Raw genomic sequence first — 16,283 nt, 5'->3', positions numbered from 1 at the left:
TTTTAATTATTTAGTTCCCTACTTCTCTAAAGAAGCAGAAAGCTATTGTGAGGTTTTTAGATGCCTAAGACTTCATTATTTATAGCAAACTGGCATTAAGTTTAATTAATCCACGACCACTGGGGAGTACTAATGTGAATAATTACCCTTACATACAAATCTCTCCAAATAAACACACTCAGGGCATTTATTGAGGTAGGAGCTTTGTTCTCCCTCGCTCTTCATCTTCAAAATGGAATTTACTGCTTCATCATGAATGAAGATTAGCACATTCTTCATACTTATTTTATATCTCTGTTTTCTTGATTACTAAACTGTTTACTAATTGTTTGAATCTGTGACTTATGGATCAACCAGTGATAGCTAAGAGATGAATCAGTTTTGTTAGAGTCTTGAACTTATACATGTATATCTATCTATCTATCTATCTATATATATGTAATACCTAACATATCAATATATAATAATCATATAATATATTTAATATCATATATAATAATAATGAACAAGATTATTTACTAATAGGTATATACTGCTTTAAGATTTATAAATCCCTTCACATCTATTATCTCATAACAACTCTCTGAAGCAGGTGCTATTATTATCCCCATTTTTACAGGTGGGGAAACTGAAACAGAGAGATTAAGTAACTTGCCTAATATCACACAGTTGGTAAGTATAGGGGTCAAGATTTTAACTCATTTTTTTGACTCCAAACCAGGGATGTGCTTTGAAAAGCTTGAACTGGCTCTCAATTAATTGCTAAATTTTCAGTGAATACATTTTCACATAGGAAACTATCAAATGCTACAAATCAGGGCTTGATTTATTATGGTTGATTATCTAGACTTAAGAAAGTAATAGAGAAAATATTAACAAAGCAGATTAAACTTTAAAGGGTTTTGGTTCATTTTTTTCAGAGAGCCGCTTGTTAAACATTTATCATCACATCCCTGATCCAAGTCCAGTATTCTACCTAGCATACCTCTAGGAAATTGGGGAATATTCCACCCTTTCACTTAAAAATATCTGTTAAACCAAAATAAGTTCCTATTATATACCCAGCACATGCAGCTCCTTCCATTTATAGGATAATAGATTTTGAGCTGGAAAAAACGATGGAAATCATCAAGTCCAACCATTTTAAGTCAAAGAACAGAAAATTGAAGCTGAGAGAACTGAAGTGACTTGGCCAAGTCAGCGCCAATAGTAAATACCATCTCTAGGATTTGAATCTAGGTGCTGTGATGCCCAATCAAACACCTTTTTTTCCACCACACGTTTTGCCTTTTGACACCATGTTGCCTCTCACTTACCTCAACCAGAAACATTCTGAACAATGGGTTCCCCACTTCCGGTCTCTTTGTTCCACAATCTGTCTGCTACATAGCTACCAAAATAATCTCTCTTTCATGTCCCACTTCTATTCAAAATGCTTCAGTTGCTTTCTACTACCTCCAACAGAATGTAAGCCACTTGAGGCAGAGGGGCTGTTTCATATTTGTATTGGTATCCCTGTCCCCTAACACAGTACTGGCACTAGGAGACACCTAATAAAAGCTTTTGAGTTGAATTAATTTGCTTCCAGGATAAATGGTAAGCTCTTTTATTGGGAATTTAATCCCTTTGCCATATAGCTGCATCCAGATTCATTTTGCATCACTTCTTTTCATATATTCAACATCCCAGCCAAACTGGCCAACTTGCTCTTACTCATATATGACATTCTGTCATCCATTTCTGGGCCCCTAGAACACACTGCCTCCTTTTCTTCCTAGAACCCTGAGCTTCCTTTAAGGTTCAGTCCATCCCTTTCTTATTTCCACCACTTGCTAATGCTCTCCTATTCCCTAGACTCCATGTTACTTTGCATGTTTATGTATATTGTGTAAATGTATACACTCATACACACATATATGTGTGCATATATATGTATATACATGTGTACGTATGTGTATATCTATATAGATATTGTATCGAATCAGTAGAATATAAGCTCCTTGAGGACAAGAATTGTGTCTTCAGCTAGCACAAAGTAGGTTATTATTAAATGCCTTTAGAACTGAATTGAATTGTTGAAGAGATAATAATAAAATAATAATAATAAAAAATAAATATAAAAATATTAGTCATCATAATGATTCCTTTCTTATGATTTAAGGTACAGGAGAGCCCAGAGTCTTAATCAATAAACTCCAACTGTGCATAACTATTGCAAAGGTTTTGTCTCTGTTTGTTTTACTTATACCAACTTAGGAAGGATAACGGTCATGACCAATAATAAGCTCATCCTTGTTTCTCTGGTATTAGGACACATATAAGGAATAGTGTTGGTGGGTTTGTTTGAAGCATAAAATATTCAACTGGACATTTTCTTTGGTTTTTTGGGCAGATGACCCTCCTGTAGCTTGAACTAAAATACGTTCCTAAAGGGTCATTGAGGAAATATAAGATCTGAGACCTTTCTGAGAAATATGATTTTATTTTATCATCTTTAGAAGTCATCCAATATGCCTCTCTGATTGACTTCATAATAATAGCTCATATTTCCATAGAGCTTGAATGGCTCACCCAGTACTTGCCTTACAACAGCACTGTAAGGTAAACAGTTTAAATGCTACCTCTTTTTCTACAGATGAAAAAACAGAGACAAACAGAAAGGCAGGCAGAGACAGAGAAAAAGAAAGAGAGGGGAATGGATAGACAGGATAGAAAAATTTTTTTTCTACTTAAAGATTATACAATTTACAGGGCTACTTTAAGCATATTTAAATGGCATCTATTGTGGTAGCAAGTATTCCCCTACCCATGTATACATGATCTATTTGCAAAGGAGAGCAATGTGCTGTAGTTAAAATATGCCAAGTCTCTATCTCTGAGGAAGCTGCTAGAGTGCTAATTGAGACTATTAAAAAAGAGTATAATTAACACTTCAATTCACTGGGGATCAAGGGGAGGGAAACAAAATCAATTGATAAAGTGCAGGACCATAGAAAAATGGTATATGAATCTGGGGTTGCTAGTTCATTCTCTCAATCAAAGTAATTGTCTTCTTTTGGCTAGGATTGCCGTAGACCTTTCTAATGCAATTAACTTTATTTTAAATAAAATTAAAAGTTCAGGATGTAGGTCAAACATTGGTTATTGCCCCCTTCTAAAAAGTAGAACCAGCATCTACTACCCAATGTCTCATCTCTCTTCTTAATTTCTTTCCTCTGCTCTTCTTTGACAGGTTTCTAGCCAACACTACCTTCAGGGGCCTCAGTGGTTCCATCAAGGTGAAAGAAACCACCATCCTAAGCTCTGAAAACAACTTTTTCATCTGGAATCTACAGCATGACCCAGTAGGGAAGCCAATGTGGACCCGCCTGGGCAGCTGGCAGGGAGGGAAGATTGTCATGGACTATGGGATATGGCCAGAACAAGCCCAAAGACACAGAACCAACTTTCAACACCCAGCCCGGCTACATCTGAGAGTGGTCACCCTGATTGAGCATCCATTTGTCTTCACACGTCAGGTGGATGATGATGGTCTATGCCCTGCTGGTCAGCTCTGCCTGGACCCACTGACAAACAACTCCTCCATATTGGATGACCTTTTTGACAGCCTCCAGGGTGATAATGATACAGTGCCCATTAAGTATAAGAAGTGTTGTTATGGCTACTGCATTGATCTTCTGGAGAAGCTGGCAGAGGACCTGAACTTTGACTTTGATCTCTACATTGTTGGAGATGGGAAGTATGGAGCCTGGAAAAATGGCCACTGGACTGGGCTAGTTGGGGACCTCTTGAGTGGGACAGCCCATATGGCAGTCACTTCCTTTAGCATAAACACTGCTCGCAGCCAGGTGATTGACTTCACCAGCCCCTTCTTCTCCACCAGCTTGGGAATCTTAGTGAGAACCCGAGACACGGCAGCTCCTATTGGAGCCTTCATGTGGCCACTCCACTGGACAATGTGGCTGGGGATATTTGTGGCCCTCCACATTACCGCCATATTCCTCACTCTATATGAATGGAAAAGTCCCTTTGGAATGACTCCCAAAGGGCGGAATAGGAGTAAAGTCTTCTCCTTCTCTTCAGCCTTGAATGTCTGTTATGCCATCTTATTTGGCAGAACCGTGGCCATCAAACCTCCCAAATGCTGGACTGGAAGATTTTTAATGAACCTCTGGGCTATTTTCTGTTTGTTTTGCCTTTCTACATACACAGCAAATCTAGCTGCTGTCATGGTTGGAGAGAAAATATATGAAGAGCTCTCTGGGATACATGACCCAAAGGTAAAAGGAAAAATCTATAAATTTCAGCTTACTTACTTTAGCCCTCTTTATTATACATTTAAGTCTCATACTAAATCTCTTATCCCTTTAGAATTATGTGCCGTTCAAACATAAAAGTCATTCTGGTCATCTAACCCAATCCCCTCATTTTTCAGATTAGAACACTGAGGCCCAGAGAAGTTAGCCAACTTCACTATGGCCACAAAGCACATGTCATAATAGAGAGTAGGATAGAGATCTCTAGGTTCATCATCAAGTAATCTAGCATTTGTTTTTATTGTGTTTGTTGAAATTCCATCAGGTACAATGCAGTTATCTCCATCACCCACTTAAGGGAGAATTCAGGAAGCCGATTTATTGTCTTGGGTAGGTCATTCTTTAATTTATTGTCGGTGAAAAGAAAGACATTCTTGGAAGCAGTCGTTTCAGAGTTCTATTAGAAATGTCTCTTAATGGTAAATATTCCCTAGACATTGACCATCCTAGGTAAAAGATGTCAGCAGTCAAATATTTTGTCAGATACTCCTCATTTCTGGCCTACCCTAAACCCAAGAGGAAAAACTAGTTGGTATAAAGCAACTTTACCCAATATAGCCTTTACAAAATGATGAATTGCTTTCCTTTGAGGTCAGTGGAAGGAAATCAGGAAAACAATACATTTGCTCACTAGCAAAGCATCCATTTGCTCATTAAAAAAAGCAACATAGTTGGGAGAACTCATAGTTAATCTTGTGGACCTAGTATTTATTACAAGGTAGCCTAAACTGAGCACTTCTTACACTCAGAGGCTGTTGTGGCCCTTTTCAGGGACATGTCAGTGCAAAGAAAAATACTTTGGACAGTGGTAATTTTTCATTTGGAACTAGGAGTTGCAAGAGCCAAGTAAGTTGACTTGAGATAGAGCAGCTAATTATATTGAATGCATCTAACCTCTAGAACTGTTTTCCCCCACTTAAGCTAGTGACAGGCAAACCTGGATTTTGTTAGCCTCATCTTCTGATTGGATAAATACCATTTCATCATACTCAGGGACGCATAACTTGAGATTGGAATGAAAGCTCAAGTTTAATGGAAGTGTAGTCTTTGGTTAAATCTTAGATTAAGTTTTCATTAAATTAGAAAGTAGTAAATATTTCTCAAAGCAAATTAGGTGAGGGGTTATCTGCTGCAAAAGAAAGACGATAACATTGGATCAACTGTTCAGCAAGCCACTGAACTGGAGAATGCTTGTGCAACCCAATATCCCACCATGTAAAGTGCACATAGATGGACCACTTCTTACAGGAGTTTACTTTAAAATTTCATTTAACATATCTTTTAAAACCTCATTTTCATAACAATACCCATGAAGAGAATGTTTTTAGTGGTCTTTAGCAAATAGCTAAGGACTAAATAGACTAATCTCCATGGCCTTACAGCCCCTGACAAGTTTTCAATAGTTCTCCTGGGTTAGATTAAGTCTTTAGATTTGTTTTGCAACCAAAGGCCAATAACAAATTTTGCCTGTACAGCTCCTGATAAATGGCATTGCCCATGTAACAGGATTCAATTAGAAGGGAGTCATCAGGAGTAGTAATGAGTTCCCTTCAGTGAAGAAATTCAATGATTTACTTGGAATTCAATGAACATTTTTCAGTTCCTTAAGCCTCAGATATACAATTAAAACATCAGCCAACTTAACAGGTGAATATTGAGGATGGAACTTGTATCCTCCTCTCCATTTTGTACTAATTTCCTCTATCTCTAAACTGTCTGAATCTTTTCTGGGGGTGGGACTCTACGCTCAGTGGATTATCCACATACTTCCATAAATCTTTAATGTTATATGTTTAAGAGACTGTATGTAAACAACTTAAACAATATGAAACAAATCAACTCTGTGAGTGTGAAAATCAGAGAAACCAATTCTGACAAAAGAATTAGTTGGCTCCCTATCTCCATGCAGATTTAGACAGATTCAGGCTACCAACAGGCCAGTATAAAGAAGCAAGCATAAAACAGATACCAAGACAGCAAGGCTAGTTTGCTTTATTGAGGAGATAGACTTACAGTCTGAAGATTGGTCAAGGAGAATGGTGAAAATGGGTCCACTCAGCTAAAGCCCTAGTGGAATTGGGTAATCTCACGGAACCACTAGAAGGAAGTGGGCACCCCCACAGTAAAATCAAGTAGGTTTTTATAGGGTTCTTTTCTGGGTCTAGTAGAACCAATCAGTGGGTGAAGGGAACAAGGAACCTGGACCTGAAGACTGGTGCTGATTCATGCTTATGGGGAGAGTAAAGACTCCTAGAGAAATGGCTAGATGATATTCAGACTCCCCACTGGTGGAAAAGGGGCTCTGGACCATTACTGCTAGTCTTACACTACCCAAGTGACTCAGGGATTTGAACTTCCCCAGAGTTTCTGCATTTAGCAGAGTAGAGAGGCTACTGGGATCAATAAACTACCTGAACTTTTTGTTTTTCAAATACTGGCTTAAGCATAGTATAGAATCAACCTTCCTACATTAGATACTTCTTCTTCCAAATTGTAGACGGAATTCAGTACCAGTGCCAAAACAAGAAGCTAAAAAGTGAAAATTCCAATCAATAAGCCCAGGCATTTTTTTTATGTCATCATGATGATAAAAATAGCTTTTGCCATTATTTTCTTCTTGAGTTGTTTTGGGGTTACGTAAACATGACTTGTTTAAATATGAGGACATCTTTCCTGGGATTTTTTTGAAAATGGACCTAAGGGTCTTTAAAACTATAATGAATCTATTGAAAAATACTGTTAAGAGAGGCATGCCTTGTTTTCAGGAAGGATCCTATTATGTTTTAAGAAAATTCTAAGATCTGCCGTGAAATGAGTAGCAGATGAATTTAGAGATCAAGCCCCTTATCTTGTAAATGAGGAAAATGGAACCCAGAAATTAAAGGACTTAGCCAAGGTTACCTCGGGGCAAAGTCAGGGTTTTAATCCAGTTCTTCTGACTCTAAATCTAGTGTTTTCCCTATATCCTAATTTGGCTAATTCTCTCTTTTGATCCACATGAATCATCTTTTTATTTTGCCACACCATTGCATTCCCTCAACTAAGGGAAGACCAAACTGTTTGACATGCCAAAAATCAGTGGGGGAAAACAATTCTGTTTTTATCCTGGAACTCAGCATTTTCCAGATTATCAGTTAATTGAATATTTTCATAACACTATGCCAAATTATTGGCAAGCTATTGCCAAATAGTTGGTTTGTTATATATAAATCATTGTCATTACAGACCCATAGACTTAAATATATACAGAATAGAAATGACTTTTTTTTAAAATGACTAGAGCAGAGAAGGGGAGGAAAAGAGAAGGAGAAAGAGAGAGAAGATAAGTGGAAATATCTAAAGCTGAAGAATAATTTAGAGAAAGAAGAATGAGGATTTAATGCATTTAGCCTTCCATCTGGGGCACCAAGTTTACTGTATTCATTAAACTAAAGCTGCTTCATGAATATTCAGTTTGCATTGTTATTAGAGTGTCTTCTAATATTTCACTTTATTCACACTTCTAACAGAGCTTCAGCATTACAATATATAGATCACTAAAGCCAAGTCATGAACACCACACATTTCAAATATGAGGGAGAAATTATTTTAGGGTACTTAAGAGGAAATCATAATGATAAAACCCTAACAGGTCTCAACCAAATGCAAACAAGGGAAGCCCAGCTGACAAGCCAGGATGCTGTGATGCTCCCCAAGTAAGAGCTGATGATAATTTTTCAAACCTTACTTATCCCTCAGAACAATAATTGATCGATAGACTTGGAAAAGATCAATACTGCATTACAGGTAGTAACTAGCCAGGCTATTGCCTCGAGGATAAAATAAGAACTCCTCAGCCTGCCACTTAAAGCCTTACGCTATCTGGCTTCAGCTAGCTTTCCATATTTTCTCTCATTCCTTTTTTTAATAAGTTGTATCAATACCCTTTCTTTTTTACGGTGCTTACAGCTACTTCCAGATATACTCCCTTCCCCCATCTCCTAACCACAAATCTCACCTTGTAACAAAGAAAAACAGTTAAAAGCAAAACCAGCAGACACAATAACCATTCCAGAAGTTTCCTATCATTCCTTCCTTCTCCATCACCTATTCAATAATCCAGCCAAATTGGATTTAGTTGTTGCCTGAACTTGGCTTTCCATCTCCCCATCTTTGTCCCTTCAATAGGCTGTCTATGATGCCCAAAGGTGAGCATATAATATGCAGTGTACCACTGACCTTCAAGGGAGGGGAAGACAGAAAGGGAACGTGGTCATCCCCTCCCCAATAATCCATGGAGTCAATCACTGGTTATAGGCAACCTCTTATGAAAAGGAGTTTTCTTTTCAAAAAATTCTGTGGCAAAATAATAAAAAAGTAGAGGAGGATATTAATGAGGAGGGTGGCAAGAGTTTCATGTTTTGTAGGGTTTTGTGGTTTAATCTTGGCTCTAGGTATCAGTTAACTGGAGGGCTCTAGGTGAGGGTCCTGTATTTCTTGAGTTCAGACTCACCTATTATGTTCTCCTTGATGCCATGGACCTCTTCGAAAACAAAGGATAAACAACCTGTGAGTAGTCCAAGCTGCCTGAATGGGAATCCAGCTACTTGGGTAACTCAGCTTGTCTTCTCCCTCTCCCTCTCCTCTCCAAAGGAAGGTAAATTTTGATGGCTAGAAACTGCCTAGTTAACTTGGGATTTATTGGCTAGATACCTTCCTTCCTCTTTCTTCTTTTCTTTCTTTTTTCTTTCTTTTTCTTTCCTTCTTTTCTTTCTTTCTCTTTTCTCAAAGACCAACCCTTAAACCAATTTCACCTCTGGAATTCACAGATTGGACCACCATAGGTCCCTGTCCAAGAACCATTTAATGGCTGTATTTTGGGACCTCCAGGCTCACAGTGAATGTCAATAGTAACTGTTTCTCTTTTAACCAGCGACCCTGAGGGTCTTCCCCTCCCAGTTTGATTTTTTTTTTTTAAAATTAAAGGGGTCATCCGTTGACTCACTTCTTAAAGAGGCCTATTCACTGAATGGGTGCTACCTCACTCAAAGTGAGAAACTTTTCAGGTCTTAGCCTAAAAAGAGCCAGGGTCTTCCATTGTATACTGGACCATCTCCAGTTGTCCTGATGGATATCTGGCCATTGAATTCAGATGACTCTGGAGGAGAAAGTGAGGCTAATGACCTTGCACAGCCCTCCCTCACTCAAATCAAAGTCAATTGCAAGTCATGTCTTCATTTCCCTAATGTCATTGTCCGCTTTGAAAATGAAGGACAAACACAACAATTATAATTTGATATACATCTATCTGTTCAGACATTTGTCACTTCTAATTAGATCAGCGGAGCTAGCTGTTGTATTTTGCCATGTCTTTATCAGTCAAGCAGAGAAACAACCATCCATGTGCTTGGGATGGGTCCTTGTCAGGACTCTAACCCTGGGGAAAACTGAGCTAGACAGTTTGCCATGGAGATCCTCACACCAGCCCTTTCAAGACACTTTTGCCAATTCCTGGAGCCCTGCAATTTTAAGACACCTATTATTCCTGTGCCCCAAGCTCAAAAGGCCTTATCCTCAACTGTCTGTCACCATTGAAAAATCTGACATCATAATCCCTACTGGTAGCCAACAACTAGAATGACCCTTTCCAAGAGTCTTCAGATTTTGGTAACGACTCCTGAAGATTAAGAAGCCTTTACTACACAAAATAATGAATTCATGAATGATTAATTTTCAGGCATCATAACAAGCAATGGAGGAGATGTTTATGATCAAAGGAAAACTGTCTAGCAATTCTAAAATTAGATCATGTAGGTAGCTGTCCTTCTTACCTAATATGAAGGTAGGTAAGGACCTCACCTGGTCCTTGTCACAAGATCATAGGACTTTGAACTAAAAGAAACTTAGAGATCTTCTGGTCAAGGGGTTTCAAAAATCATTTTATGCCTTGGGTTCCCATCCTAGAGTTATGTTTTTATGTGCATAAAAACACAGAGAATTACAAAGGAAAGCAATTATATCAACATATATATAGTTATCAAAATATTTTTCAGATAAGTTCACATTGCCCACGTTAAGAACTCCTGCCCTACTCTGAACATTTCATTTTATATATGAAGAAACTGAGGCACAAAGAGTATGTTGTACAAGGTAAGATGTAGTGGAGTTAGAATTCAGATGCATTCCTTCGCATTCAATAGCCAATGTTCTTTCAACTGCACTGTTGCCTTCTAAAACTACATACTTATAATGACCTTCTCCCACTCTCATTCTGCCAGGCATCTTGATTGTAGTTCTGAGTGGGTCCCCAGCCCTGTAACACCCATGCCACCCAGAATTTACACACTATTGCTTTCCTTTCTCTCCCTTCTAGGGAAATGAAGCAAATGTTGATAGATGACGCACTTAACTAAAATAATTTTTAACATGTCTCATAAAACTGACTTTATAAGGTCCCTTTCACAGGCTTGTGCCTCTTAAATTCTGCTTTCATTCTTAAAAGTTCATTGGCTAATAGTGTAACTCTGTTAAGAGAGAATGCTCCCCCTTACACACATTTCTCTGACTCACTGAAATTTTTCTCAGCCATTTGTGCTTCTGCAGCTATGTGAAAATTATATATTTCTATTATGAGAGAGATGGTATATTTTTCACAATATTGGGATGCTTCTGTTAACTGAACTCTGTGGTGTCTATAGCCTCTCACAAGTTCTTTATTGCCATCCCCCCCCAAAAAAAGTCTGCTGTGTGTGTACCAGCACTGGGTAAGTTATGAACAACATATAGACATATAGATTTATAGACAAAGCTATAACTAGAGGTGGGTGACTAGAGGTCTAAACAAGGAGCCAGGTTTATAATTGGCTGAATTTATAGGACTTGAAGCCTTTCTGCATCTAGAAGTACCAGAGATCAGCAACTAGTTCCCAAGAGTAAGAAGTTAAAATAGAAATGTCCCCATGTTGTGAGCTGGGGTCCCATTCACCCTCCCCTCAAAACCATAGTCCTCCACACCATTCCCAACTCTCCAGCTATACAATGTTTTCTCATGGTTTATGGTTTTTATTCAGTCACAAAAATCCACCGTCATAGCTCTACTTACAGACATCCTTTAACATGGAGTCACTCATTTTCCTCTCCATCTACCTGAGGCTTCAACTCCCCAGCTTTAGATGACTTAGTAATCAAACCACCTTGGAACAATGGTGACTGCTTTGGCAAATCGTGTGCTAAGACACCTCTCCCCGCTCCACTGCTGCCGCATTTTCCTCTCATTCATCAATTATTGGGGAAACTAAGTATATACAAGCTCCCCACCATTTTTTTCTTTCTTTCTTCCACTCAGTTAATTTCATCTCAGGAAAATATCATGCACACACACACACATACACACACATGCACGCACACGCACACACACACACACACACCATCTCCTTAACCTCCTTCCTCTTTCCACTCTCTTTTTCACCTCTGGCTCACTTACCCGAGGAAAAATGTCTACATTTCTCTTTTCCTCCTACTCTCTTCCTCTGGCTGCCTCTCCCTTTCTATAAGGAGCTATAAAAGTTCAAGAAATTGAAGGCAACTGTCAAAAAATTCCTGGGACCATTTTAGAAAAGTATTCTCAAAGGAAGGTGTTCAATCAATCTCTAAATCCCTTGAAAACCCTAGAAGTCTTCAGAATCTCCAGAAAATGCTCTCTCATCTTCCCCCCATAACCCAGCCTTTTCCTGAGCACTCTCATTCTAAATATTTAAAACACTTCATTAGAAAATACTATTTTTATTTCAATCTGAATTTCAATTTAATAACATGTATTGCAACAGTGTTATGTCAACAATATTCTGCCCTCGTCCCAAAGCTTCATTTTACATTTACACTTCTTATTGTAAATACATAATATCTCACTTCTATGATGGGTTTTAAAAAGTCTCTTTGGAGACTGTTTAGCCCTGAGTGCCTAAATCATCATTTATATCTATGGAAAAGATATGTTCCAACTTTTGAACAAATGACTTAGCAGATAAATTTATGCAACATATTGTTGCCCATTGGATTAGTGCCCAGAGCTGCCCATATATTGCATAGGTGTATAACATCTATTACATAGTGCATGTTATCTGTATTAGACAGTAGTTCACAGTCACCATTTTCATTTCAGAAAACATCAGCTTCAGCTAGCTCCTCTGTATCAGACAAATAATTAAGAGCAAATAGCTGGTCAGATTCCAGCACTGATAAAAGTCAGTAAATATGTGATCTAATTTTTAAAATGCTGGACTTAGAAGAAAGAAATCTTCGTTCAAATGCTAGTTCTGACACAACTATCTGTGTCACTATGAGCAATTCACTTAACCTTCTCAAGGCTCCGCTTGTGTTAAATGGAGATAATGCTTGCACACCCTGCTCCATAAGGTTTCTAAGGGAAATGCTTCATAAACCTTGAAGTGCTACAGAATTCAATTGAACGAGCATTTATGAAGGGCCTGCTTTGTGCTAGACACTGCACTAGGTTCTGCTGATACAAATACAGAAGCAATAGCCTCTACCCTCAAAGGTTTTACATTTTCCTTAAGAGAATCAAATCTATACGTAGACAAGTGAACACAAAATAAAGACAAAGTAATTTGGGGTGAGGGAACTCAGAACTGGAAGAATTAGGAAAGACATCGTTGGAAATGAGCTGACCCTCAAAGGGAACTAGGAAAAGCATTTAAGTAATGAAGACAGACTGTATGAAGTCACAGGCGGTGTTGTAGACAGCAAGTAGAGACTCAACTAGAATTTATTATACCTTCCAGGTAGTGTGCTAAGGGGATACAGAGAAAGAAAAATAAAATAAAAACAGTCCTCAAGGAAGCAATAGAAAAATGTGATACAATAATTACCTACAAAAGAAGGTTGAGACTGCTGAGATTTTTTGGTGTTCTGTTTCTAATCTGTTCGTTTATGAAGAATTAAACTCAGTACCTGCTGTTTCCAATGACACGGTCATTTCAAGCCTAACTTGAGGAGGAGGACAAGCCTTTCGCAAAAATGAAATTGAAATGATTAGTTTCAAACTCTCATGACTAAGAAAGCTGAAGCTGAAGTAATGTATTGGATACTAAAAAGCAACATGAGGCTTCTTGATGCTTCGCACAAACCCTTCCAAGGATTGTGTTCCTTCCTTTAAAACAGGTGGGCTCCCAGAGGACAAGAGCATGACAGGATTGATTGATAAGTTTGCCTCTGTTGAGCTCATTTCTGTGAGCCAAGCTTACCTTCTGGGTCCGTGGCCCATGGAGCAGATCTGGGCATTCTTCCTCCTTTTAGAAGCATGGTTATTGGCTCTCCTGGGAGAAACTGGCTCCTCACTCTGGAAAGAATTGGAGACAAAAGGAAAAGCTTCTTCACTGAGTTGAAATCATGCCAGTTCCATAGGGCACTTGAAAGATTTCTAAGTCAATCACTTCCTGTTTATTAATGTATTCCAAAGCAGTTCTCCCTCTTGCTCCTTAGATAAAATGCCCCTGGAGTTCTTCTGTCTAAATAAGTCCCTCCCCTAAAGATCTCATAGGACAGAGTAGAAAACAAGTATCATTTCTGTACTAACAGATGGGAAAGCTGCTACTGTAACAAAATCCCATTTAAAAGTTCAAAGCATGTCACTAGCAAATTTTAAATATTAAAAAGACCTTCTGCTGTGACACAAGACTAAAACTGAAACAAACATCAAAACCCCTAAAGGTCACTGATATTCTCTAAGAGGTTCATTTTTATTCTCTAAGTACAGAGTGAAAGAAATTGTTCTCCTCATACTGTCCACTCCCCTACTCACTTAACCCCAAAAAAATCCCTGATAAAGCATTAGAATTAGAATTAAATAGAAACTAAAATAGTTTCAAATCTTTTCTCTAAAGTTTGTCTGTGATCTTGAGCAACTCACTTACCTTCACTTTGCCTCAATTTCCTCATCTGTAGGATAAGGGATTTAATAAGTTCTTAATAAAGGTCTGTTGACTTGCTGACTGACTAGATGAACTCTGAGGCTTTTTCCAGTTCCAGATCTATGATCCTATGAACTATAAGCTCCATGAGGGAAAAGATCTATCTTTCTCCAGATTGTGATCCTGTATTGAGTTTTGCATTTGTCATATAAGGATCAATACAGAGAAGAAAAATAAATGCACATTCAAGTAAGAAGTCATGACACCATGGGGTGAGGGAGGATATGCTAAGTCATCTAGCCAAGGAATAGTATTGTAATCACACACATACGCACGCACACACACACACACACACACACACACACACACATATACACACACACACACATATTCACACTCCTAACCTGACCATAGAACACACCACCACCCTCATTTACCAATTCTGAATTTGGAAGCCAAAGGAAAAAGAGGAAGGGAAGAAAGGACTAGTAAAGGTATCTTCCAAAATGCTTCTGCTCAGAAATGGAAAAAGGCAAAATTAGAGACTAGAGAAAGACTAAAGCATGACTCGTCTTCACTTCCATTCTCCTCAAGTCAGCAGTCATTTACTAAATGCCTACTTTATGCCACGCACTGGAGATATTAAGACCAAAAGAAAAATGTAACAATATATGCTCTCAAAGAGTTGGCATTCACTCTCTCAGGCAGAGAGAATGTACATATATGCATGAATATACAGGATAAAAATGTAAACAAGAAACACAAAATACTTAAATAGAAAGCAGGGAAGGATGGCACTAAGCTTGGTGGGGATCAGGAAAGTTTTGTCAGTCAATAAACATTTATTAGGCACCCACAATATGCAAGCACTGTACTTAGTGAAGGAATATAAAAAACAAAAGTAGGCCCTGGAGTCAAGTAGCTCACAGACTAATGGGGGAGAGGAGGGGCAACATGAAAATAACTATGTACAAATCATATAAATATGAGATCAGTTGGAAATAATCACAGAGAAAAGCACAAGATGCAGGATAAATTGGAAATAATCCATAAGACATGTAGATACCCAGTTGCAATGAGAACCTAAGAGCTGGGTACAGCTTGCTCAACCAGAGTGGATTTAGATTTCACTAGAGGACTACTTCGAATCCTACTGGCCCATCAAAAGTAAAGGACAATTGTCAATTATCATCAACTGTAGGGCAGCTAGTTAACATAATGGATCCATAGCTGGACCTGAAGTCAGGAAAACTCAAGTTCAAATCCAGCTTCAAACACTTAGAAACTCTGTTATCTTGGGCAAGTCACTTAACCTCTGTCTGCCTCAGTTTTCTCATCTATAAAATGGGGATAATAATAGTCCCTACCTCCCTAGGTTGTTGTGAGGATCAAATGAGACAATTGTAAAGCACTTAGCATATAGTACAACAGAAAGTTTTCTCTCTTTGGAGTCAGAGGATCTAGGTTTCAATTCTAGGTCTGCCTCTTAAGGAACCTTGAGGAAATTGCTTCATATCTTTAGCATTCAGTTTCTTAATTTTTTTTTAAATAAGGAGATTGAATTAGAAAACTGCAAAGGTCCCTTCCAACTCTAAATACACTAATGCTCTCTTCCCTTCATAAATTCATTTTATTTTATTAATTATTTTATTATTATAAATAAATATTATTTATTATGTTATTAATATTATATGAATTTATTGTGCATATACTTTTATATATAATCTTGTCTCCTCCTCTCCCAATTAAATATAGGTTTCCTTCCTTAGGATAAGGATTCTTTCATTTTTGCATTTCTATCTCCAGTGTCTACTATAGTACTTGCTACATAGGATGTTCTTCATAAATGCTTATCAATTAATTGATCCCACTTGAAGATATAATTTCCCAACTTTCCCAAAGGTCATTGCCATGCTACTCCATTAACAAAGAGAGAAACAATGATAGAGGTTAAGACAAAGAAATGATTAGGGTGAAGTGTTTAAGGTGATGCAAGAGTCCATGATAGTGTGTGAATGAGCAGGTGAACTTGGGAAAAGATGTGGTAATAATGTGCCTG

The 16,283-nt window shown here is 38.0% G+C and overlaps 1 protein-coding gene across 1 annotated transcript in view; it reads left to right on the top strand.

The window, feature by feature from the left end:
* The window catches only part of GRIN3A (glutamate ionotropic receptor NMDA type subunit 3A), a 215,892-nt gene that overhangs the window by 90,789 nt on the left and 108,820 nt on the right, over positions 1-16,283 (top strand). Inside the window, exon 3 of the mRNA XM_072655052.1 lies at positions 3,233-4,280. Coding sequence (XP_072511153.1) covers positions 3,233-4,280 — 1,048 coding nt within the window. The remainder of the gene's footprint in view (positions 1-3,232; positions 4,281-16,283) is intronic.

Source organism: Notamacropus eugenii, chromosome 1 (assembly GCF_028372415.1).
Source record: "Notamacropus eugenii isolate mMacEug1 chromosome 1, mMacEug1.pri_v2, whole genome shotgun sequence".
Lineage (NCBI taxonomy): Eukaryota > Metazoa > Chordata > Mammalia > Diprotodontia > Macropodidae > Notamacropus > Notamacropus eugenii.
This window is presented reverse-complemented; position numbering and strand designations above follow the sequence as displayed.